The sequence below is a fragment of the Mixophyes fleayi genome, chromosome 3 (genome assembly GCF_038048845.1).
Source record: "Mixophyes fleayi isolate aMixFle1 chromosome 3, aMixFle1.hap1, whole genome shotgun sequence".
Lineage (NCBI taxonomy): Eukaryota > Metazoa > Chordata > Amphibia > Anura > Limnodynastidae > Mixophyes > Mixophyes fleayi.
In genome coordinates, this window is record NC_134404.1 from 149,800,451 (window position 1) to 149,825,229 (window position 24,779).

At 36.7% G+C, this 24,779-nt stretch overlaps 1 protein-coding gene across 1 annotated transcript in view; it reads left to right on the forward strand.

Annotated features, from left to right (window-relative positions):
- PHF3 (PHD finger protein 3) overlaps positions 1-24,779 on the forward strand; it is a 70,083-nt gene that overhangs the window by 16,768 nt on the left and 28,536 nt on the right. Inside the window, exons 3-10 of the mRNA XM_075202575.1 lie at positions 2,907-3,065; positions 6,288-7,854; positions 10,703-11,012; positions 14,342-14,525; positions 21,028-21,181; positions 23,649-23,805; positions 23,909-24,025; positions 24,513-24,641. Coding sequence (XP_075058676.1) covers positions 2,907-3,065; positions 6,288-7,854; positions 10,703-11,012; positions 14,342-14,525; positions 21,028-21,181; positions 23,649-23,805; positions 23,909-24,025; positions 24,513-24,641 — 2,777 coding nt within the window. The remainder of the gene's footprint in view (positions 1-2,906; positions 3,066-6,287; positions 7,855-10,702; positions 11,013-14,341; positions 14,526-21,027; positions 21,182-23,648; positions 23,806-23,908; positions 24,026-24,512; positions 24,642-24,779) is intronic.

A 24,779-nucleotide genomic window follows, 5' to 3' on the forward strand; every position in this document is an offset into this window, starting at 1 on the left:
GGTTTGACAATAAGTGAACATACAAACCTTTTCATCTGGTACATATTTAGTAAGTCCATCAATCTCGTCTTCTGTAAACTCTAATTGCATTGATCCAGAAGAAGGCAAAACAAAACTCTAGTGTTGAACAGCTGCCAATTTGGCTTACATGGGGTTGGGAGCTGGGTTTCCGTCCTGATTTTAAAAATGGTAAAAATGTTAAATTCTCTGTATTAAATACCCGCATAATTTCCTATATTATTTATAACTGCAGATACCAGTTTATGCAAGAAAGGCATCCAATCCATGTTTAGATGTTAGTGAATTTGCCATCACCACCTCATGTGGTAAGCAGTTCACAACTATACAACTCTTAATGTTAAGAAACCCTTCGTATGCTGATGGCAAAACAGTATTTCTTACATTGCAGTTGATGATTTCTGTCTTCTGTAAGGTGCTTTGTACGAAAAATCTTTCCATTCACATTGAATATAATTATACATGTTAATAAGCATAGTTTTTACCACTGCCTAGGTTCTTTCATATTTCCTGCTGCCTGCTGGCTCAAATCATTGCGATTTAAACTTTGTGATTAACATTACATTCACATAGCTCTTATATTGGTGTTGCAGCTGTTTCAAAGCTGTTTTCACACTCCTACTGCCTGCTAATATCATAATGTATTCATTGCACTGAGGCAGACAATGGGAGATTTGAAAACTGTTTTGAATCAACTGCAATTTACTTTATATGCAACTGTTGCTTCTCAGCTGATTCAAACCTATGCAGGCCAATGGGTAGTATATCACTGTTTGGTTAGATGGATGAAAGGGAGAACTAGCAAACAAGCTGCTTTCCGGAAAAGAGCAGTAAAAAAGATTCCATCAGTCAATCCCTTCATATTGTGCTTGGGGGTGACAGTTACCCACTGTCACATGACTGCTGTGTGTGACATACTCTTCTAATGGAGCAGTTGATAAAAGCAACCTGTACAGGCAAATGGTCACTTACAGTAGGTCAATGCAAACCAGCGGCAGACCTATACAACCCTGTAGAAATTAAATGCCAAGCAACAGAAAACAAGTAAACCCCCTATATGTCCCATAAAATTTACTTAGTTTTGCACTGGGTCATTTTCTATGGAAATAATTTAATGTAAGTAAATGGGTCTCTTCATAGAGGTGTAAACCGCCTCCAGTCCGGAAAAGGTTAAGCTGATCATATTATGCCATTCTTATTTGGTCAGAACGTTTTTGTTTTTTTTAATGATAAAATAGATTTACATGGCTTTTGAACTGAAACTTTTCTTGTTAAGTAGTACTTTTAAAGTTTATTTCTTTAGACCTTTCCAAATTCAAACCCAAGAAACTCAGTTTTATGGTCTTTGCCAGTAAATGGTTTAGCCACTACATTTCCTCTGACTGATTGAATTTGGTAAAGTATTTGTTTGTTTTTAATGATCCAATTAACATGGTAGTCATTCTGATATTTCACTTTGTATTTTGCAATTTAGTTTAAATACCCCTAGCTACTATTCCTCACGTTTGCTAGATTGGTAGGGACTGTCAGTCAGACTTTAATCTATCCTCAGAATCCTATTAGTAAATATCATATTATCTTGTATGTTTCTGTGTTTTCATGTTATCAACTTGTAATTAAATATAATGCGTGTGTTCTACCCAACCCCCTCCTACCTGCCAGAAAGTACATAGCCAATAGTTACATAGCTATGATCTTGTGTTGTCGATTGGCAAGATCGAAGAAAATGTGTTTTAATTTACTGGTCTTTTTAAAATTCTTCAGGCTTCAATCCCATTGAAAATGAGGATTTTCTTCTATTTATGTAAGTCACTGTGGCAAGCTATAAGAAGAATTTTGGTAGTTAAAATTTTTCCTTGGTTTGTTTTATTAAGCTTCTATTAATGATTTATAATTCTGCAAAGTATCATTTGACTACCATGTCATCTGACATGCTGAGAGCTGTGTGTGTGGCTGGCAGGCCGCAATACTTATTGCCATACAAAGAAACTTTTAAAAGGAGATAATGATTTTTAGGAGGAGAAATGCATGCTTAAAAGCTACTTAATTTGGAATTTAAAGGGGTGAAAAAACTTATGTGGGATTGCCGCTTTAAGAATTTTTTAGTCCGTGGACATTTTCACATTTGCTAGTGACACTCCCCTCAAGAATCTGAAATGTGGGAATAAATGTCTTGCAACCCCCACCATTTTCTCATTGTGTGTGCTGAAAATGCAGGTTCAGGCAGTTTGAGGACCAGAGCTATGTAGTGAATTACTAAAGGTATTGTTGGGAGTCAGCTAAAAAATGGGATGGCACCTCCCTTTCTTCCACACATTTTTCACTCAACTACATAACTTTTTGTTACATTGGATGATGTGATAGAGGGTGCTGCCTTGTAAAATATGTCTGTAGGTGCCCAAATTAAAATTACTTTCAATAGCCAGTTTGAAAGGCTGTATAATTGCAGTATTGTCTTTTTGTTTTTTTTCATTTGGACAAGTTTGATTTGTTTAAGCAAACATAAATAAATGTCTGCATGCATATGGTTACTTTATTCTTTCTAACTTGAGGTCTGTGTGTTCTCTGGCATGTTTTTTCCCTCTTTATTAATCCTGGATCCAATTGAGCCACATAAGGGTCTTACCAAATTAGATGGATACAACCAATTTAAGTTCTTGCATCGCCTTTTATTATGCACTCACTAAAAGATTGTAATCACTGAACAATTTTCAGGCAATCCCAACCGGCAGCTGGCCAAATTGGCCATCTAAATTGCTGCATGTGGGGGCAGCTTTACATTATCCCTTGTGTTGAGCAAATGAGAAAATATCACTCAACTTAGTGAAACTGCGAAGGCAGCTAAAAAAGAATGGAGGGTTTGAGTTTTATTTTTGTTTTCCCCTTAGGTGTTGGTCTTGATGATATAATGGATGTTGGTGTAGATAAAGTAACTGGTGTTGATGTCAGTGATGAAGTGGATCTAATGCTACCCAACAAGAATGTTAACAAATTGGACGAACCTTCTTTAAACACAGTAAGGAAATCGCCACGCTTGAAAGCACATGGTAAGTCTCACTGCATTGTTTTCTTGTTATAGTTTGAACAAGCCAATAGTGCTGTAATCCAAAAAATACAAAGTACCAAAAAGTTATGTTATATAAAAGAGATACTAATATCATTAATCTGATATTAGTGTTACCTTGAATTGTGATATAGTTGTAATTTAACAAAATCAACATAATATATAATATTACACAACAAATTGACAAAAGATATTTTTCAAGACAGAATCCATGCCGTTAATTATTGAATTGAGGTGTTTCAATCAGACCCATTGCTAGAGGTGTATAAAATCAGGCACCTAGTCATGTAGTCTCCATTTGCAAACACTTGTAATACAAAATAAGACGTTTTGAATAACTCATTGACTTCAAGCATGGTACTGTGATAGGATGTCACCTTTGCAATAAGATGGTTCATGAAATTTCATCCCTACTGAATATTCCACTGTCAACTGTAAGTGATATTATTAGAGAGTGGAAGCGTTAAAGAACAACAGCCATGAAATGGAAGACCACATAAAATCACAGAGCGGGGTTAACGACTGCTAAGGCGCTTGGTGCATAAAAGTCACCAACTCTCTGCTGATTCCATAGCTGAAGAGTTCCGAACTTCCACTGGCATTAATGTAAGCGCAAAAACTGTGCGGCGGGAGCTTAATGAATGTGTTTCCATGGCCGTGTGGCTGCATGCAAGACTCACATCACCAAGACCAATGCCAAGCGTCGGATGGAGTGTTGTAAAGCACACCAAGACTGGACTGTGGAGCAGTGGAAACGTGCTCTGTGAATTCCGCTTCTCTTTTTGGCAGTCAGATGGGCGAGTCAGGGTTTAGCGGATGCTGGGAGAGCGTTAACTGCCTAATTGCATTATGCTAACTGTGAAGTTTGGTGGAGGAGGGATAATGGTATGGGACTATTTCTCAGGGTTTAGGCTAGGCCTCTTATCTCCAGTAAAAGGCAATCTTAATGCGTCAGCATACCAAGTCATTTTGGAGAATGATATGCTTCCAACTTTGTGGTAACAGTTTGGGGAAGGCCCGTTTCTATTCCAACATGGCTGTTCTCCAGTGCACAAAGCAAGGACTAGGAAGACATGGTTTGATGAGTTCGATGTGGAAGAACTTGTCTGGCCCGCAGAGAGAGAGCTGACCTCAAACCCATCAACCTCATAAATGCTCTACAGAATGAATGGCACAAATTCCCACAGAGACATTCCAACATCTTGTGGAAAGCCTTCCAAGAAGAGTGTTATTGCTGCAAAAGGGGGAACCAACTCCATATTAAAGTATATGTATTTTCATATACTGTCATTACAGTGCATATATATATATATATATATATATATATATATATATATATATATATATATATATATATATATTATACACACATATATGTGATTCCCAAAAATCTTTGTTTGAAAATAACAACCACCAAAATGTGCCATTATGTGGGAAAAACATGACAGTAATTTTTATTTTGAAATTATATTTAGAACTTGCACAACACAACCAAAGTTTATAATATGACGATTACATTGCAATAATGCAGAACTGTAATTTGTTTTATAATATATTAAATATTAATGTTTTTTTTCATCAAATATTTTAAATAATCACCAAGTTTACGTTATTCACTTTGATAATGATCTCTTGATGGCACCCGTTTTTGTTGGCGTGCAGAACTTACTGCAGTGCTCTACCATGGCCTGCAAAAGGAACTGCTGTTCCTCTTTTCGGGTTATCGAAGCATTGAATTAGCGCCACACATCTCTCAGCAAGATCATTTACTACCTTCACTGAGTCTGCAATCTTCTGACTGTTTTGGTATGATTCATGGTTTTGCCATACCACTGGGTCATACTCCAAGAATTTTGAACAAATTCAGTATTGATGTTGTGACGAAGTTATGTAAACCCTTTGTTGCTGGCTGAAGAACTGCTGGAATACGTTTCAGAGGATTATCAGATCCATCTGAGTGTTTGATAGCAGCAGCCATAAGTTTTTTTGATTTCTGTTGACACTTCATTATCAAAGAAACTGAAACCCACCAGTATTTATGAAAGATACCATTGATGGTTGTTAAATGCCTTTTTGGCTACCGTTGCAACTTCTTTGTTTGGATACATAGACCGTGCATGTAACAAGGCAAGGTCATTCCTTGGAGCTGCAGTTGTTGATGAGCTCTGGAATCAGTTTCTCTCATAAATGGCAGTAATGAACAGACAATCTTCCTGCAGATGATGCCAAACTTTGTCACAGTACAATATCCCGCAAGTCTTCCGTGACTCACTGATCCCTGGCTGCTGTGGATTGTACTGGTTGCGGAACAGCCACATCTTGATGGAGTAAATGGCCCGGGCCATCCAGCGAGCCTGATTAATAGCTGCAAGAAATATGAAATGTACTCCACGTGGAGGAATGCCTCCCCAAAAAATTATAGTGAGTCCCAATAGCTCACGTTAATCATCTCTCGTTTGTAATTTCTCCAAATGAGCAACTGCAGATTTAATGTTGTCATCTTTCCAGGGCGCAACCACAGCTGATGTCTTTTCATCTTCAATTGCTGTGCTGAATGAAACTTGGTCGATTCTAGGCCATAAGTCTTGGAAGTGGACAAAAAGCTCCATGTTTGTAATTTGGAAACTTTATGGATACTGAAGAACTTTTCCAGCATTATTTCAGAGATGTGATATCGGCAAGCCAAATTTAGTAGTGGTCGGCCAATCTCAGACTCCAGCAGCACACATACTCTGCCTTGCACTCCAGTGTTAGATGCTGTGGTATCAAAGCATAGCCCTTGGATGTTGTCCTGCAATCCCCACTCTTCTATGGTTTTCACCATTTCCTTAGCCATAGTTTTTGCTGTTCCATCCTAAAGTCTCGAAACTGAGAGCAGCTTTTTTACATTCTGTCCTGAAACCAGAATAGGGAGCCTGACAACCTGTTTTCGGGGACACACGGTAATAACAATGAATATCTCCCATATTATTACTCATTGACATGACTGCAGTGCATTAGGTTAATAATGTTCACTTCTATTTGTTCCTGCAAGTATACAGCATTAATAGAAATACTTATATTAACAAATACAAGCACATGTTCCTAGTTTGCCAGCTTAAATTTTTTTTTTTATATAGGTAGTTGTCATTTTTAAGAAAATACAATCAATAAAAATAACAGCTTCATTTATTATTTATATATGTATGTGTATTTTTTTTGACAGAATCTTCAAGAACCATGATACCAAGTACTATTGAGAAGCCTTTGAATCCTGTAAATGTTTTAAGTCCAAAAAAAGCTATGTCTTCCAGAGAAGAAAAAGCAACTGATAAAGTGAAAGAGGAGGAGCACATTCTACCCATTGAGACTAATGACAGAAGAGGCAAAGGGATTATTCCGTTAGATCAAATAAACATTTCTCCGGTAAATTCAAGGAGATCATCAAGAATAGCAAATAAGGAACTTAAGGAAAAAATTATTGCTGATGAAAACGCGTCAGTGAATAAAACCGAGGAGTGTTCTAGTACAGCAAATGACATTTTACCCAACACGGATTGTGTCTTAAAAAAAAGAGAAGATCAATCTGAAATTTTAAATGAAACTGCCCTTATATATGAAAATACTAATAAAGCAGTAGAGGAAATTGCAAAACATGATTTAAAAAATTCACAAGGAGATCAAACAACAGATCAGGTCTTAGAAACCCCCGTTGAAGAAAACGTTTCTAATAATCAAATATATCAACCTACAGATAACAAGAGAGATGTGATCTATGATAAAGTCCACCAGGAACTTGCACTTTTATCAGGAGTTGTTGAATGTAACCTGGGTGTTAAATCGGTGGTGCACTCAGAAATTAATGAGGAATGCGTGTTGGAAAATGCTGTTGACAGTTCTATCCAAGAGGAGGTTGATACAGGAAAACGTTTCATAGCCTCTGAAGTTTTAAATCCTGACAATAAATATACTTCTGATACAGATGTATCTGTTTTAGAAAGCAGTGTTCAAAATCACCCGGAAGGTGATGAAAAAGTACAGGTTACAGAAAAAGAGATATCCGTCATGAATAATGTTTGCAGAAAACCAAGTCGTAACCAAAAAGGTGCAAAACAACTAAAATCTACTTCCGCTAAATTGCTAGTAGCTACAAAAGATACTTCTAGAAACATTGTTGCCTCAAAAGATGGTAGCTTAAGCTCTAAAACCCAAAAAGTTAAAAATAAAACCAACACAATTCCCAATCGTAAGTCTGAGGGCCAACCCGAAACATTGAAAATTGTTAAAGTAAAGAAAAAAAGATCTGAAAGTACAAATGTTGATAAAGTTTCTTTAAAGACTAAAATGAAAAAGAAACAATTTCCAGTTGGAAAAAAAGGTAATTCTTCTACACTGTTGAAACAACTGGACGATGCATTAAGAGACAATCAAAGAAATGTAAAAGAAACTCTACAAGTGACATCAAGTTATGTACCTTCTAAGAACTTGTCTCATTCTTCTGACAAGTCAGTCACTAAACATGCTTTGTCAAGAGTCGGCAATCAAGCAAAGGATGGTGGGGAACAGAAAGAAGTAAATGAACCTTCAGAAGAAAAAACAAAGCTGAAAAAGTCTCTCCCTCCTCGCCAAAGGAGGAGTAGTAAAAGTATATCTGTTGATGAGCCACCATTGTTTATTCCAGATAACATTCCTGCTGTAAAAAAAGAAGGAGCAGAAGTTACATCCCCAAGTGACAAGTATATTTGGAATCCAACCAGACATTGCAATTCTTGCAGAAAACTTCATGGTAATAGGTAGGCACCTTTTACTAATTCAGTAGTGCCCCATGTTTCTTACCAGAAAGATTTAGCCCCCTTCTTCACTAGATCAAGTTTTAAGATTTAATTTTGTATCTATTTCAGTGGAATAATTCAAAATTGAATCAGGTTTCCTGAGTATTAAAAAATCAAATATGTAATCATAATTTTTAATTTATAAGGCACAGCAAAACTCTCCAAACAAATCATACATGGAAACATAACAAGGAAATACGAGTTGCAGGCATGAGATGGTAGAGAGGGGCTTGTTCATCAGAGCGTACAAACTTTTTAATTTCCCTTGTGATGGTAGACTGCAACTTTATACAGCATTGGGGACATGAAGAATGGGAGTCACTCTTTCTGGGAAGAGACAGAAATCATTTTCTAATGCTTTACCTATAAAAAAAATACATTTGTTTTCCATGCTGGACATATGAGTGGTTCGGGGATCTGATCAAGGTCTCTCCTGAACTTCAACATTTAAGACCACTTGTACAGGTGGCTGAAGGCTGGCATGACATCTAGGTTGATTACCTCTACAAGTCATCTTTTAATGCTGGGATGCAGGGGAAGCATGGGACATATCTCTTGTCCTAATATGACAAGCCTACAGTAGGCAAATTTCATAGTGATATCACATGTTATTGCAGAAATCCCATTGCAGATGCACAGATTCCAAATTGGAGAACACCGCATTTACATTGAATGCTATATTTTAATCAGCACGTGCCTAGTAACCGAGTTGAAGAGTTCCTGTAAAATAGTGTTGGAACCATAGTCTGCTACTGGCAATTTTTCAGCAGAATATTTGGGTGTATCTGGGGGCAAAACACACTGTTTATTTGACTCTGCAGCTTTACACATCATGTCAGGCTCTATTGAAGTGTGTACATATAGGAACAGGAACTAGTTAATTAAGCACTAGTTTGCTGAAAGTGCATTTCCACCATTTTTTTTTACTTGAATGGGGGGGGGGGGAGCTTTATAGCAACATATCTAGTAGTTAAGTGGTGCATACCAACCAACATTATGTAAAAATGTATATGCTGTAACCTTTAACCTTGCTGCTAATATTCAGAAATACTACAATATGTTGTTTTTAAGCTAAATGCAGTAGTTATAGAAAATCCCGCGCCTACAGATATCACGCTCCTGGTTTCACAGATCTTTGTGCCGGTATTCCATTAAAAGTGGGTTATGGGGTGGCAAAGTCTTGAGGGAGGGAGTGTAGGGTTTTCTTTATCAGCTGAAATTAGCACACCTTGACAATTGTAAGAACATCTGGTAACAAGAATGCTTGCTGTATATACTTTTTTTTTTTTTACATGACACTGTTAAATAAAGTCTAATGTATTTCTGCAGGGCATTTCTCATGTCCATACTCCCATTACATTGATTGTAGGTAACTCTATTTGTCTTCCTTCTTTATGTTCTTCTGTTACTTTTAAACTTTTTTTCACAATATCTTCACCTGCAATATTTTTTGTGTTGGAAGATTGTCCTATCACTTATCCGAGAAAGATATGTTCCTCCCTACAGTATTCTGCCCAGTTTATTTTTGTGGCTTTAGAATATCAGTCAACAACTGTCTTTTGCTATTATATTTATGTTCCTGAAATGTAAAGGGGTGCCCACTATTTTAAACAAAACCAGAGAAAAAACAAGCCCGCGCTCTGTATATCCCACATTCTATATGGTACCAGCTGCTTGGCAATAAGCCTGCATTCGTTATATCCCATATTGTATATGGTACCACCTGCGTGGCAATATAAATGCCCATATATGTATACAAAACAAAAAGACAGTTGTCAGCGCTTATCCTTTACACTGCAAATCTGTGTATCTAGCAAAATGAAAACATAACGTATTAGTTCATATTTTGCTCAAAACATTTAAGCCTGCATCCCAGCGTCAAGGGCACCTCATTGTATGCGGGTCCTACACTGACATATTCTTTAAACACTATTAAAATGCAGTTATAATCAGATGCACTCACCTCCCAGGTATAGGGGTTTACATCTAGCAAGGGCTGGCTTGTGAGCCACACCCAAATGTGCCTTAAATAGGCTTGACGGACAGCTGCTATGAGAATAAGGCAATATTTTTAAACAAAACCAGAGAAAAAAACTATTTTAGTCCTATGTATGCCTTGGGTTGTCTGCATTTTAAATTGGCTGTCAGCCTCTTCCTGTTTCCTGTTTCATTGCCAAAATTGATTAAGGCAGAAACCTATAAATGGGTGATGTTGTTCAGAAGTTAAAATTGCCAAACATTGCCATAAATCATAAATTAATTTCCCAAACTATCCAATCGATTCAAAATTGGTTTATTTTAAATGTAGCAGTTTTTATTCATTTATATATAATTATTAAGCGGATTGCAAATCGACATCTAAATCATTGAAAAATAGGAGTTTTGATCAAAATCGACCTTTGATAGATTTCTATGATTTCAGTAGCGTCATCCATGTCAGCCATGTGTTGGGCCTGTCGTTGATTTGAAATATGGCTCTGCAGCAGAGCAGTTCAAGTGAGATGCATATTCATAGATTGACAAAATTTCCTTTGCTTTATGGAGTCTTAATTCAAGTGATATGGGCTTTTGTAAAAATATATATATATATATATATATATATATATATATATATATATATATATATATATATATATATATATATATATATACACACATATAGATACATAAATCCATACTTACATAAACTTTCATCCCCTGTTTGCAACATTTGAAACAGGACTAACGATGGTGGGTTATCCAAAAGTGGACAACACTATTAAGTAATTAGCAAATTTATATTGTAATATTATTTACTTTCATTCATCAGGTTTATGGTGGGTTGTGGAAGGTGTGACGATTGGTTTCATGGAGAATGTGTTGGCTTAAGCCTTGCTCAAGCACAGCAAATGGAAGTGGATGACAAAGAGTACATATGCGCTAAGTGTTGTGCAGAAGAAGAAAAGATGGATTCTACTGAGACAATTGTTTCTGCTGATAACCAGAATATAGATATACAGCAAGATATTAAAACCATGGAAATTGATAAGCCAGTGATGACAGGATGCCCAAGTTTACCACATGAAAAATCCAAACCGGTGGATGATACCATAAAACACAAAGTTAAGATTTCCAAAAAGGTACTGTCCGTGTGTATTTTGACTTTGTTTAGTTTTAAACGTTCACACTAGGGATGTGCTAAAATTTTCTTGTTGGCTATTTGCTTTTTCTCTTGCTAAAATGTATTTATTTACTATTTTTATATAGCGCATACAATTTTATAAAGCATTTCTCCAATTGGTTTATTTATACTCCTACCCATACTTGCCAACTTTTCTGGTGTGCTTGACAACGTGATACGCATCCTCATGGCCCTGTCCCCGACTGTACAATGCCGCAATTTATGTCAACATGCAGCTGGGTGGCGGGACCATGATGATGCAATACGTAGCAAATCATGTCATTAAGCACAAGGAAGTTATTTGGATCTGAGAGGGGACTTTGCTCTCTCATGGGTCCCGGAGGTCTCCCCCAAAATTTTGCCATTTCATGGGCATTCCGGGTGAGTAAGCAAGTATGCTCTTACTCAACTCTGCACAATATGGGGAATGGAAGAGTCCTTCCAAAGCACAGAGAGAGGGTTAGTGATTACATTACACGGTCACAGCGGACCAGGTGAGACAAGGAAGAACTTTCACAGGCAAAGGCTTTGTTTATTATATATCTGTCCTATACCTTTTTGGAAACCCAGGGATGAGCCCCTAGTAATTTTTTCCTCTTTTCCCACAGCACCATGGCAACCTGGTTGGAATTTAAGGGGGATGGATTGAAAAGTTCACAATTTCAGGCAGCCTGTTAAACCTCCATAGTTTCATGGAAAAGTTCATATTTAACTAGGATTGTGAAGTGCATAGTTGTGAACTCTCTCTAAAATAGCCGGATTAATGCATTTTATTGGTGACCTAAATACGTTGTTCCCCTTTATGTCCTGCACACCAGCATCACTGCAGCTCTTGTAGAAACAATTTAGGTACACTGTTTGGCTGTGTTACCAGGGGATGAAACTTTTCAATTAACAAGACTCCCAAACCTGATTGGGGTGTGGCAATTGTATAAAATAAGAACTCTAAAGTAAAATTAAAACAAGAAATTAGATTTTTAAATAGTCTTTCAATATTTCCCACTCTGTTCCATGTTTTATTCTAAGATATGGAGGATATTCTATATTTAAAATCATAACCATATCTTGAAGGATTTTTTTTATTAGGATTAAAATTTTTTTTGTATTTACTATTCATATCCTGCTTGTGCCTATGCCTCCAGTCTGAGTTGTGATGGAAAACTAAACCTATGTATGAGATCGGACTGTTCACAGCAGTACAGGGTAATTCAGGATGAAATGTAATGGGAGGCAGCGACCTGTCCACTAGTGGACTTAAGTGAGAAAGAGCTCAGTATCATGGTGTGGGGTAGGGAATGGAGACAAGCGTTAAGCCACAGACACTGAATTGGATGGTAGAAGGAGCAGGGTCCTACAACAACACACAGTGATGTGAGGCTCTAGTCAAGCTTATGTTGGAAAATTATGTTATCATGTGTATCTATCTGAAGTAAAGTTTACACATCAAGCATGTTTCCTTATTAAATCTATGTATAGCTAAGGCTCATGTATGGACTGTGAAGCAATATCCGAACGCAGCCATTTTCTTAACAATAAACTCTGGTATTCCAAAGGTTGATACACTTAGCATATAATTAAAGTGAATGGGTAATATTGTTCTCCTTTCACACGATTCCATTGTCAAAATTTTGCATGCAGTGGTTTGATAACAACCAGCTAAGGATTGCCACAAATAACTCTCCCCTTTCCTTAGAGATGCTTGGAAATTTTGAACAGGTTCGAAACTTGAACATGTTCACGGTACACTCACTGTATAATCGTTAGAATCGTTCTATCATTTTTGTTCTTTTTTGTTTTTAATAAACACTTTTGGATAATATTTTAAAATAATAAAAAGTGTTAACATGTTTTATAAATCAAACTTGAGTTTGGCAATAAAAAAGAAAAATGTGTATGCAAGCAAAAGTTCAAAGATTAACCCACTACATGCTATAACCTGTGTTTCAGTTAGTGTATTTTTATCTTATTATTAAACGCTTGTGAAGATACTTGATCTGTGGAAGTTTTTCTTCTTTTTTAGCACTTTCTTTTATATAAATATCGAATATATATTGGGGTTGAGTATCATTAAACAACACTGATTATGCCGACATCGAGTATACCTACAAAAAAATTCCGATTTACAGAATGCCTTTAAAAAGAAAAAGCAGACTTACCATAAAAATGACACTGTAGATGGCCCACATGCTTCTGCTATATAAAGATTGCTGAAAATGACGGCAGTTTGTATTTGCGTAACTTCCCATATCGACAGTGGTATTTTTGTATTTGAAGCTGTAATTCGAGGCGGCGTGTGTAATATAAAAGTGTTTATCATGTTTGTAATTGTAACACATACACTAACCATAAACCTAACCTTTAGATGAGCTAATAAAAGTCATCCTGGTGTTGCCACTTTAAATACAGAAATATGACTGTCGCTATGAGAAGTGCCGTCATTTCCAGCAGTCGCTATATAGCGGAAGCATGTTGGGCCTTTGCAGTGTCATTTTATGGTAAGTCTGCTTTTTCTTTTTATAGGCATTGTGGAGATCCTTTTTTTTTTTTTTTTTTTCTTTTTTTTTTGTAGGTGTACTCGTCTGCATAATCAGAGCCGTTAACATGACTACCACCTAGATATTCAGTGAGTCAGTGAAAGGGTGGAAGCCCAGGGGCAGAATCGGCTTTTTAATTGTGCACTGTGGACTTGCAAATATGTAGGAAGAGCACACTTTCTATTTATAATATTCCAGTTTTAAAAAAAATAGCATAAAAAGATTAATCAACTTTAATTTGACTGTGTGCGAGCTGTCTTGATCATGGTCAAACCTGTTTGACTTTCTTGTATTTATCTCTTTTATAATTGTTTTAAGATTCAAGAATTTCTGGCAAATTTTGAAATTTAGAACCATTGATTTGAGCATTGTTTTACCTTTTCGTGATGAGCTGACAGAGCATTTCATAGCTTACGATGCCATGGCCTCCCAGCTAGAAAACTGCTGCATTCTAATATGCCCATCTGACACTGCTATTTTCCAGTCTAAGAGCATGTGGGATGGTTACTTTGTCAATTCGATTCACTTAACCAATGCATACTTATGGTGCTGAAGAAAATTCAGTCCTACTTGTTTTATGTAGAAAACCATGATAATGCCAATTTAGTTTTCGTTCCTTACATGTTGAAGTTAGCCACCTGAAGTTTTGCCTCTTTTTTTTTTAAGTATGCTTTGGGGATGGGACTACTTCTTAATGCAACATTACAGCATACACGTTTTACAAACTGATTCCTGAAGTTCTTTCTGGTTTTAGAACTCTGTTGATAGTAGACATGTCCCAGAAACCAAGGATTCAGATGTTAAGAAACATCGATCTAATCGTAAGAGCTTGCAGTCTGCTACAGTGATCCACCAAGTGTCTGAGGAGAGACATGAAAAGTCTTCAAAGGATTCTACAACAACTGCTTCAACCCACGATGAAAGGACTACAAAGTCTGGTAATATAAATGTATTCTATACATTCCAGTAATGCTAAGCTACTTTTTATGTGCTTCTTAATGATTTTTCTGTGTGTATGTATGTATGCATAAATATATATATATCTATATATATATCTATATATATATATATATATATATATATATATATATATATATATATATATATATATATATATATATATTCTGTACTTATTGTTGTGTTATTTGTTGCTATCTTTTGTTAGTTTTTTTTCATATTAACACTGCATATGGTTTAAAGCAATGTAAGGCAGTGTTCTTTAAATTAATAAGATAAACCTGGCCACAGCTGAAAATTTATATTTCACAAGTGCTTATGAATTAAAATACAGTGATCGAAATAAAATCATTGTTGCGTCTGTTAATTAAAGTACATCATGTGACACTTGTAAGTGATCTGCATGAAAAGGAAGAATGTTTTTTTATGGGCCACTTTTTAGAACTGGATTCTAGCCATTTAACTAAACCCTCATTTTATTTCATCAATTAAAAAAGTCATCCTTTTGTTTTGACCGTTTCTAGAATATAAACTTTTTAAATCTTAATATGAGTAAATTGTGCACTTGTGAAACTGTATCTCAAGGAAAACCATATGATTAAAACCTAACTCGAGTAATCCCCTAGTTTCTTTATCTTATCACAATTTTGATTCTCAGTCAATATGTGAAATGTACAATATTTATTTATCACGTTTGATCTATATTTACTAAACTTTTCATACATTCCTCCTATGATTATTGGCTTTATTGATGATGGGTCACCTCATATATCTGACTTATTTAACATGTGGTATCTCCGCAGTGTATTTCTCACATTTTTCAAAATTCTTTGTTCTTCCTTTTTGTGCTTATGAAAAAATATTTAAGTGTACACCACCTAGTGGAGGAAAAGAGAGATATACAGTAAATAAAGGTTTTATATAAATTCTCACTAAGCAGAAGTTGGAACTGTCTTTAGTGCAGATCCTTGTGTTTTGTTACATCATAAGTAATCAACATCCCAGATCAGAATGAATCCACAGAATGAGAACTGCACTATACTAAAACAAAATTCAATATTTTATTGGGTCACAAAAACACTTGAGGACAAATAATGATTAAGTAAACTAATTTCACACTATATTCAGTTTGCCCAGCTCTTAGTGAGTACAGTGGTTTTGTTTAGCAAGGCCTTTTCCACGAGTTAATATGCTGTTGTCTTATCCAGTGTATATGAGGTCTAAAAGTACCAGTCCTAGGGGTAAATGTATTTAACAGCGCTTATTGCAACTCAACAATATTTGGCGAGTTTGACAAATAAATTTAAAACGGCAGTGTCTTTAAAGGCAAATTTGTTTAATATATTTACCCCCTACAGTATTAACAAAAATATGCATACTTGCAAAAGATTACATGAGCAAGCAAATATGAAACCCAGTTATAGTATTAACTATGTTCAATAATATTTAATATTAAAATGCAACAAAGCTGAAGTCCTTGTTCAGAATGCTGGTGCAACAAGCTAGTGACTATACAATATCCCAGTTTCTATGATACTGCCATGTATTTTGCAGCAGCTTAGGCCAAGTCCCAGGTTCAGTGTCTGATTGGGGCATGAAGGGCCCACCGGGGGACTGCAATGTTAGGATAGGTAGGGCAGGTAGGGGTTTGTTATTTTCTGTAGTAGCTTTTCTTCCATGCTGCAAGCATAGAACCAGACTGGCTACCCAGGGACACCAGTCTGCTACCTCCTGGAGCAGATATAATGTAACCGATTTTAATCCGTTTTTTTGGGAGACTCTCAACTGCTCTTAATGATTTTTGCCTTTGCGAAACGTTTTTTCCTGGATCTTGGACATGTTTTCTGGACCTGGCAGAATGGGATTACTCAGCGATTTGGACGGTTCTGCTTAAGCATATTTTCAAATCTATCAAACAGGATTCCAAAGTCTCATAACATAAACTTGGGGGAGGAAAGTGTAGTTTTTTTTCCTCTGTACATCATGTGGTGAAGAAGCTGATATTTAAATAATGGACTCGGGTGCCACTCTAATTTGAAGAGGTTAGAGCATATGTATCCATTCAGGGATGAAGGAAAAGCATGGTTATTCAGTTTTTGTGTGAAGAATTTTTAGGTACTATTGCTTTTTTCAGCCAGGACATTTGGGCAGCACAGTGGCCTAGTGGTTAGCACTTCTGCCTCACAGCGCTGGGGTCATGAGTTCAATTCCCGGCCATGGCCTTATCTGTGTGGAGTTTGTATGTTCTCCCTGTGTTTGCGTGGGTTTCCTCCGGGTGCTCCGGTTTCCTCCCACACTCCAAAAACATACTGGTAGGCTAATTGGCTGCCATCAAAATTGACCCTTGTCTCCCTCTCTGTCTGTCTGTCCCCCTCTCTGTCTGTGTGTGTCTATATTAGGGAATTTAGACTGTAAGCTCCAATGGGGCAGGGACTGATGTGAATGAGTTCTCTGTACAGCGCTGCGGAATTAGTGGCGCTATATAAATGATGATGATGATGAGGAGGATTAGAAGTGCAGCATGGTCCTAAAAGTGGATCTACCTATGGCCAGTATGTCATCCAGAAATCATATTCCTGTTTAAGGATTCCATGCATTGCAAGATAGAGTTGTTTTAAGAAACTTCATATTTTATAGGGACCCACTTTGAAATTTGCTGTAACTATGGATTCAGTGGCAAGAACACTTAAATTATTGGGAGAGACACTCTTTTTACAGATTTTCAAGTGAAAGCTAACAGACATGTTGAAAAGCATGGTTATTCAGTTTTTGTGTGAAGAATTTTTAGGTACTATTGCTTTTTTCAGCCAGGACATTGACCTCAGGAGCAGTGATCAGGAGAGCCCTCTGATTGCAATCTCCCATTTGAAAGATTTCTGCTTTTTGGAGACAAATTGGACATTGTTATACAGAAGTCCTTTGGGAGTAAATCAAACTGTTTGAAAAAGAAAGGAGGCCTAAGTATTCTTTCTAGGCTCGTCACCACATCCAATTATTTTTAACAAGGTGCTAGTCCCTTTTGATGGTGAAATTGAGGAAACAAGATATGGCCTTATCTTATTCTTGTAGTGGGGTGTTCAGAGCACATTGTCAAGTGCACAATGTCTCGGTTTATAGAATTTCTGCAATATGTTTTGGATTGTGAACAATTCAAAAAATCATCTCATCCCTTAACAAATAAAGTTACTGGGGTCGAGATAGACACTATAGAGGGCAAAGTATATTTATTCCCAAAGAGATGTGTCAAGATCCTCTCTCAGGCATATCCGCTACAGGACACATCATCAGGAATTGTGAAGGAAAGGGGCTTTAACTATTTGGCATGTTTTCGTCCACCATAGGGATCATGCAAAATCTACAGTGGGAACATCTAATAAAGTGGCACAGATTTCTCTGAATCATGTCATCACCCTGTCAAAAGACACCATGTAGTGGCAAAGCCCAAAAAGAAGGACAAAAGGAAAGCCATTTTTAGAGCCAGAGTGGATTATATTCGCAACAGAAGCTAGTTTCGCAGACTGGGGAGCCCACCTTCAGGGAGAAGTAGTGCAAGGGACATGGTCACACAATGAAAGAGTCTTCACATGAATGTTTGGGAATGAGAGCAGTATGGAAAGTAATTCACTATTTTCATCTTCAGTGAAGTGTCACAGAATATTTTCAGACAACAGGACAGAAGTAGCCTTCATAAATCGTTAAGCAGGTACTGGAACCTGGACTTTGGTGGAAGTAACAGATTTTTCTGTGGGTGGAGAGAAACCTAAAGTCACTCTTTCTATTGCATGTACCGAGCAATCTGGCTGTTTTAGTAGATTTATTGATCAAATCATTTGGGCTTCCTCAAAAGGGCATCATGGTAATAAGCATAAATGACAATGCCCTCACTGCCCATGGTTTCCTGTTGCCTGGGAGAAGCTCAAGGAACAGCTTCTTCGGTCAGATCTACTGCATCAAGGTCCAGTTCTTCATCCAAGTGCAGAGGGGCTAACTTTGATGGCATGGAGATTGCGTGCAAGCCTCTCGGGAAAAGAGGGAGTTTCAGAAGATGTAATCAACATACTGTTAGAGGCAAGAAGAATTCTTCAGATATCTATTACAGGATTTGAAAAAATGTATCACTTGTTGTGACTCTAAATTCAATTCCGCAGCACCAACCAATCCACAGATCCTTGACATCCTTCAGGATGGTTTAAGCAAAGGTCTGCTTTATTGTGGCACAAGGAGCCTTTGCTCATTGTACATGTTTATAAACTGGTGCTTAGATCCAATCCAGAATTTCTACCTAAGGTAATCTCTATATTCCACATTAATCAGGTGGTTGTACTGTAGTCTTTCTGTCCACAGCCAAACGATGAAAAGGAAAGAAAACTATTCACTGGTCTTTAAAGAGCAATTTCCATATCTGTCCATAAAAGAAAGATTTGGAAAGGGCAACTCTTTGCGATTTGAGCTGGGCCTAGGAAACAATATGCTCCTTCTAAACATGCCATTTTCAGATGGATCAGAGAAGTTATTATACAGGCATACAAGAATGTTTTGCGTTGGTGCCAGAGATCCCGAGTGCCCACTCAACACGGCCAGTGGTAACATGTTCAAGAAAACCAGGCTTCTTCAGTGGAACTTGGCAAAGCAGCTGGATGGTCGTCTATTCATCCTTTCCTTAGTCATTATCATCTGAATATCTTATCTGCCTCGGATTCTCAGTTTGGGAGTCATGTTCTCAATTCAGCAAGAAAATGCAAATTTTCATTTGTAGCATATATGGCTGTTTTTTTGTTTTTCTTCTGTGGTCCTCCCTACTGTATTGTTTTGCTACATCCCAGAGTTATATCTGTCTTGAATGGTTGAAGAGAAAAGGAGCAGATCATACTAACCAATAATTCCTTTTTCCTCGAAAAGCTCTATGCCGACCCAATTTACCACCCATGCTCAAAGACATAGGAGAAGAATGGGAGCTGCCTTATATAACATCCAGGTTGTGTTTTTCTTTTAGCTTGTCTCTACCTAAACAAGCAAGGGAATCTACCCAGAATTATAACTGATATGGAGTTTTCTGAGGAAAATAAATTATCGGCAGTATAACCTGCTCTTTTTTTGTCTAGGATTGGTTATTAAATAGTGACTTTTTTATTGCAATGACATTCTGAACTAGGACTTCAAGTTTGTTTGTTGTCTATTATATTATTATTATTTCTATTATTATTAAAAGCTTAATACTACAACTGTATGCGTGCTCTGCTTTATGTAGGAAATTATTTCTATCTTTGTTTAAAATATCTTCCTTTCTGTTAAGCTGCTGAAAAAATATTTGTGAATTTTGGATTTTGGAATTAGTGGTACTTTTAACAATATTTTTTTAAGAATGGGTGTGTTTCATGCTAATTTGACCTGAATAAATATATCCTTTCCAAATTTCATCATTTTTGTTTTTGCTCAATTACATGACATTTTATTAAAGCTGCAATGCCACATATAGATTTTTTGTAACTTTCTTACCTGGAAACATTTGGATTCTGCTTGGTCTTAATAAGGAATCCTGGTCTCTTGGGCTAAGCCAGTCAGTCACCAAGCTCCTCTGTGGTGAGGGCAGAGGGAGGCGTTGGTAGTTTTATGCTATGAACTGTCTAAAACCTCTCTGCTCACTACGTCCTATGTAATAGGACTGTGCTGACATAGTAATCACATGACATTTAGCAATATGTAGCGCATTAATAACAGCTTAACTCAAAATCCTAAGGAAAAATGTCTTCTTACTAATAAGCAGAATGATTTATGTTACAGAATCACACTTTGTTTCTACTATAGATTGCACTTTTAAAACACAAATTAAACTGTGTCCTGTTATTATTGATTTTTCCTAAATACCCTTCTACATTAGATATAATATTGTCCCATATATATTTAGCTACTATGCCACTTCAGCAAAACAGTTAGCTTCCATAACTTAATTTAAATTTTAGTGGTTAAAATGACCCATAATGCACTTTTATACTAACCTCCCCCTGCACTTAATCTTCAGTAAAATATATTCTACTTTGTGATTTAAATATTTTTAGCATTTTTTTTGGATTCACTGTGGTCTCTTACAGCCAGGCTCATTTTATCAGTAAAAGGGTGAGTTTTAATTAGCAGTGATATGCTGCCAGACATCACTACCAAGTCCTGCTGCCGAAATTGCTATCCATTACGCCAAGGAATCTGCTAGCCATTATGGTAAGGAATCTCTGCTAATTTTTCTTTGCACATCTATGGGGTGCAAGGAAAAATGAGCAAAGATGTCAGCCCCAACGTGGTGTGATGTGTCTACATGGATTTCACTGTCAATGTCCTTTAGTTTAAAAATCCAATTTTCTAAATGAAGATTCAAAATAGCAAATTACCTTCAGAACTGTGAAAAAAAAACTGACTTGGGAATTGAGAGTAAAACCTGCTCTGTTTGATGTGTTACATTCCCTAACATATTTCATTGACTTTCAAATACAGGTGTTAATGAAAAGTTCGAGATTAAAAGAAAGAAACCAGAAAAAAAGGGGTCATCATCTAGTGTCCCTACTTCGTCCCCATCTACACCAAAACCATCTGTTGACCAAATACGACAAAGTGTTCGTCAGTCTCTAAAAGACATACTGGTAAAAAGGTATGCAAGTCTAAAGTATACAGAAAAGGCATTGTTTTGCAATAAATATGTACATGAGCTCAGTGGTATAGAAAAACAATACATATGCAAAAACACAAGCTTACATAGTAAAGTTGAAATGTTAGATATTGAGTGGCAAGTGGTGACTTCTAATACAGTATCTGTATTGTCGAAGGTAAGAAGGCCTAATTCCCACTGGTCTTTTTTTCTTACTAGCCTTTTGCTAGCATTTGGAGCTCACTGTATGCTTTCCCAATACTTTGATCTGCGGTAAAAACAAAAAATACATCTGAAATGTGTGGTCGTAGTCACCTTAGAAACAATGACTTCTTGTCTTAGACCTGATCACATGCATAATGTAAAAACATTAGTAATATTCATGCAAATAATACCAGTTGGTATAAGCTCTAAATCAAGTATGTGTGTGTGTGCGTCTTATGATGTTGCAAAGAATACATAATTTATGAATCACAAAATATGTTCACCTCAAACTATGAAAAATTGTTGAAGTCCATTGCAGCAAGAGTAGTATATAGTGAGAATAGAAATATGTATATATTTGACTGGCTTGCACATATGTTTTGTAGACGTCCACTTATATGAAGTGCCTCAGTGTAAACGTTTTGCAAAACCATTTGCAGGATTTTGGTCCCAGCTAGGTACATCTATGCCTAGAAAAAGAAAAACTTCCCTTTAAAGTCCTTCTTACTGTCCCTTTTGGACCATCCACTTAATTACAAAAATTGCACTTTTCTCCTAAAAAAAACCCCCAAAAAACTGGTCTTATTTTTATTTTGTGTCTATAAATGCTTTTGTACAGTGTGACCCCAGCAATCTCCTAAACTTGAGGCTCGCATAAATATCCTATCCCATAACAAAATATTGTTTTTGCATGTTAGGGCAATATACACACAGATTTCATTCAGAAAGTAGCACACAAGAGTTTTAGAGGTCAGTGTTCTTCCCAGCACCTATTTCCCGGGGGCTCTATCTGGCTGTTTTTACCTGCCATCTGGCTCTTGAAGCCCAACAGAGTCCTATTATAATAGAATAAATCATTGTTTCTCCTGTTTGAACAGGCACTATGTGAGCACTACAGCCATCGGTGTGTGTTAGACCAGTCCTGGCAGGTGTGGGCAATAACCTCCAATATTTTTCAATATTATTGCAAAGTATTACACTGCCCTCATCCGACTACTTCTTAATGCCATCCGGCTGTCAAAATTTTCTGGGGAGAACAATGGTAGTTATTCACATAGTCAGCAACTGTATTGATGTCTTTTCACCAACTTAACTAAGCAGTGATAGGCCTTGCTGTTACTGGGCAGGCTCACTGTAAGTCCCTTCTGCTTGGGGTGTTCATGCGCAGAGTGTGTCTCTTTGTCCTTTTGTATCTACACACAACGTTTGAGCGTCCATTCTGGCACCACCTGACATACAGCCTCCATTCACATGGGCGGAAAGCTTGTGTTAAGTTCTCATCTGCAATGCAAACTATCAAAGTCAGTGAGGGCATCTGAATTATGTGCCCTTATAAACCTGGAAGTGTGGTCTACTACCTGTCTGAGTATAGTTATATGCTTCATAGGTACGATATCCTACAGTGCTAAACTACAGTTAATGGCCTAGTATTCCTTACAGTTATGCTGCAATTGCATTCAAGAGTGGTTCACAGAATTATAGTTGGGCAAACATGGAGGTCTAATTACAAGTGCCCTTGCTTTAGTGAATCCACAATACAGCTCTAGGCTCTCTGGATGCTTTTTTCAGGCCATAGCCTTACTTTATGAGGAACAAGATTAGAAGGCATCTACATTTCATGCTGTATGTGATCTGTGGAGATGTTCTACAGAAAATAATTCTTCCAAATTCCCTTGTGGGTAATTATGTCTTGTTGGAATGATCAGGCCATTTGCCATCCATACAGATCCTGGAATTTTAGATGCAGTTAAGATGCCTTACTCAATTATTTGACTCCTGAGCCCCCGAAGGATGTCGTGCATCTCACTATTTAATTGACACTCCTATCCGACACAGAAGGCAAAAAATACACTCGCTTCTCAAGTATATAAACCTCCCATCACAGTAACCCATGCAGCTGGGTGCTTTCCATCTCACACCAGAGGAAAGAGCTTGTAGGCGTACCAGGGACTGTACATATACTGCAGAGAGAAGAGGCACTTACTATATACCTGTCCCTATAATCTGGAAACTACAGTGCCTAGACTTGTTCAAGAAGACTTGCCTAAATTAACCTCTACGAGCCAGTTGCATCCGATAATAGTTCACAACAGGAATAATTGTTCAACATTTCTCTATATAATCTACATTATGCAATTTATCAAGCTAATAGTGCTCAAAATACTGTTCATCTTGCAGGTATTTTGAATTTTTATGTTCCAAGACACTTGTAATTCATATCTCTAGGAAACTTCTAAAGATTTTTTTTTTTTTTTTTTTTTATCAGGCTTTCGGAATCAACTTCAAAGATTCCTGCAGAAAGAGCTACAAAAGTATCAACTAAGATTGAAAAGGAATTATTTTCATTCTATCGAGATACAGATTCTAAATATAAAAATAAGTACAGAAGCTTAATGTTTAACCTGAAAGATCCTAAAAACAATGTAAGTTTGTAATAATTATATCTGCCTATTGATATAACCTACTAAGTGTCTGATATGTATTTAAATAGTCACAAATACAATCTGTTTTATTTTTGTTTTGTAGGTATTGTATAAGAGAGTATTGAGAGGGGACATCACTCCTGAACACCTCATTAAGATGACTCCAGAAGAGTTGGCTTCTAGAGAGCTGGCAGCATGGAGACAGAGGGAAAATAGACATGTAATACATTGCTACTGTTATGTTAAGTTGACATTCCCTTATTTTAGATGTAATGCTATGTAGTACAAGTCAAATATATGCATTATTTCACGCGGTATTGTATCAAGCATATATATCCTATGACAATATAACTTCCTGGTCACTTTTTATCCACATATTTATATGAAAGATTTGTTTTTACAGTTAAAAGAAATTACTTTAATTCATCATGCTCCTCGGTCAAAGCAAAAGTATCACTGTCCAGTTTGATAAAAACGTGCATCTTACTGAGACATGTTAGAGCTGTTAGACGGTGACCACACACACCGGTTAAAAGTGACTACATTTTTCAAGATGATAATAATCTGTTCAATTTTTAACATGCTTGGAATTGTTATTTACACTTGTTTAGGTGCTTTACTCCGCAATCTGAAACCAGTGCGTTATATTACAGGTGACATTGCATCGTGCTGCAAGCTTTAGTCACATTCTGTTTTTACCTCTATAGACCATTGAGATGATTGAAAAAGAACAGCGTGAAGTTGAACGACGACCAATCACTAAAATTACACATAAAGGTGAAATTGAAATAGAAAGTGATGCTCCTATGAAAGAACCAGAAGCCATGGACACTGAGGTAATCAATTAACATTTTCTATTTTGAGTTTTCAATGTGTACTTTCCTCATGTTTACAATGGTCTGTTTAGTTCAATTTCTTACATAGTTAGAAAGTGAGATTCAACATAATTGTGGTTGTGGAAGGTTTCCGAATAA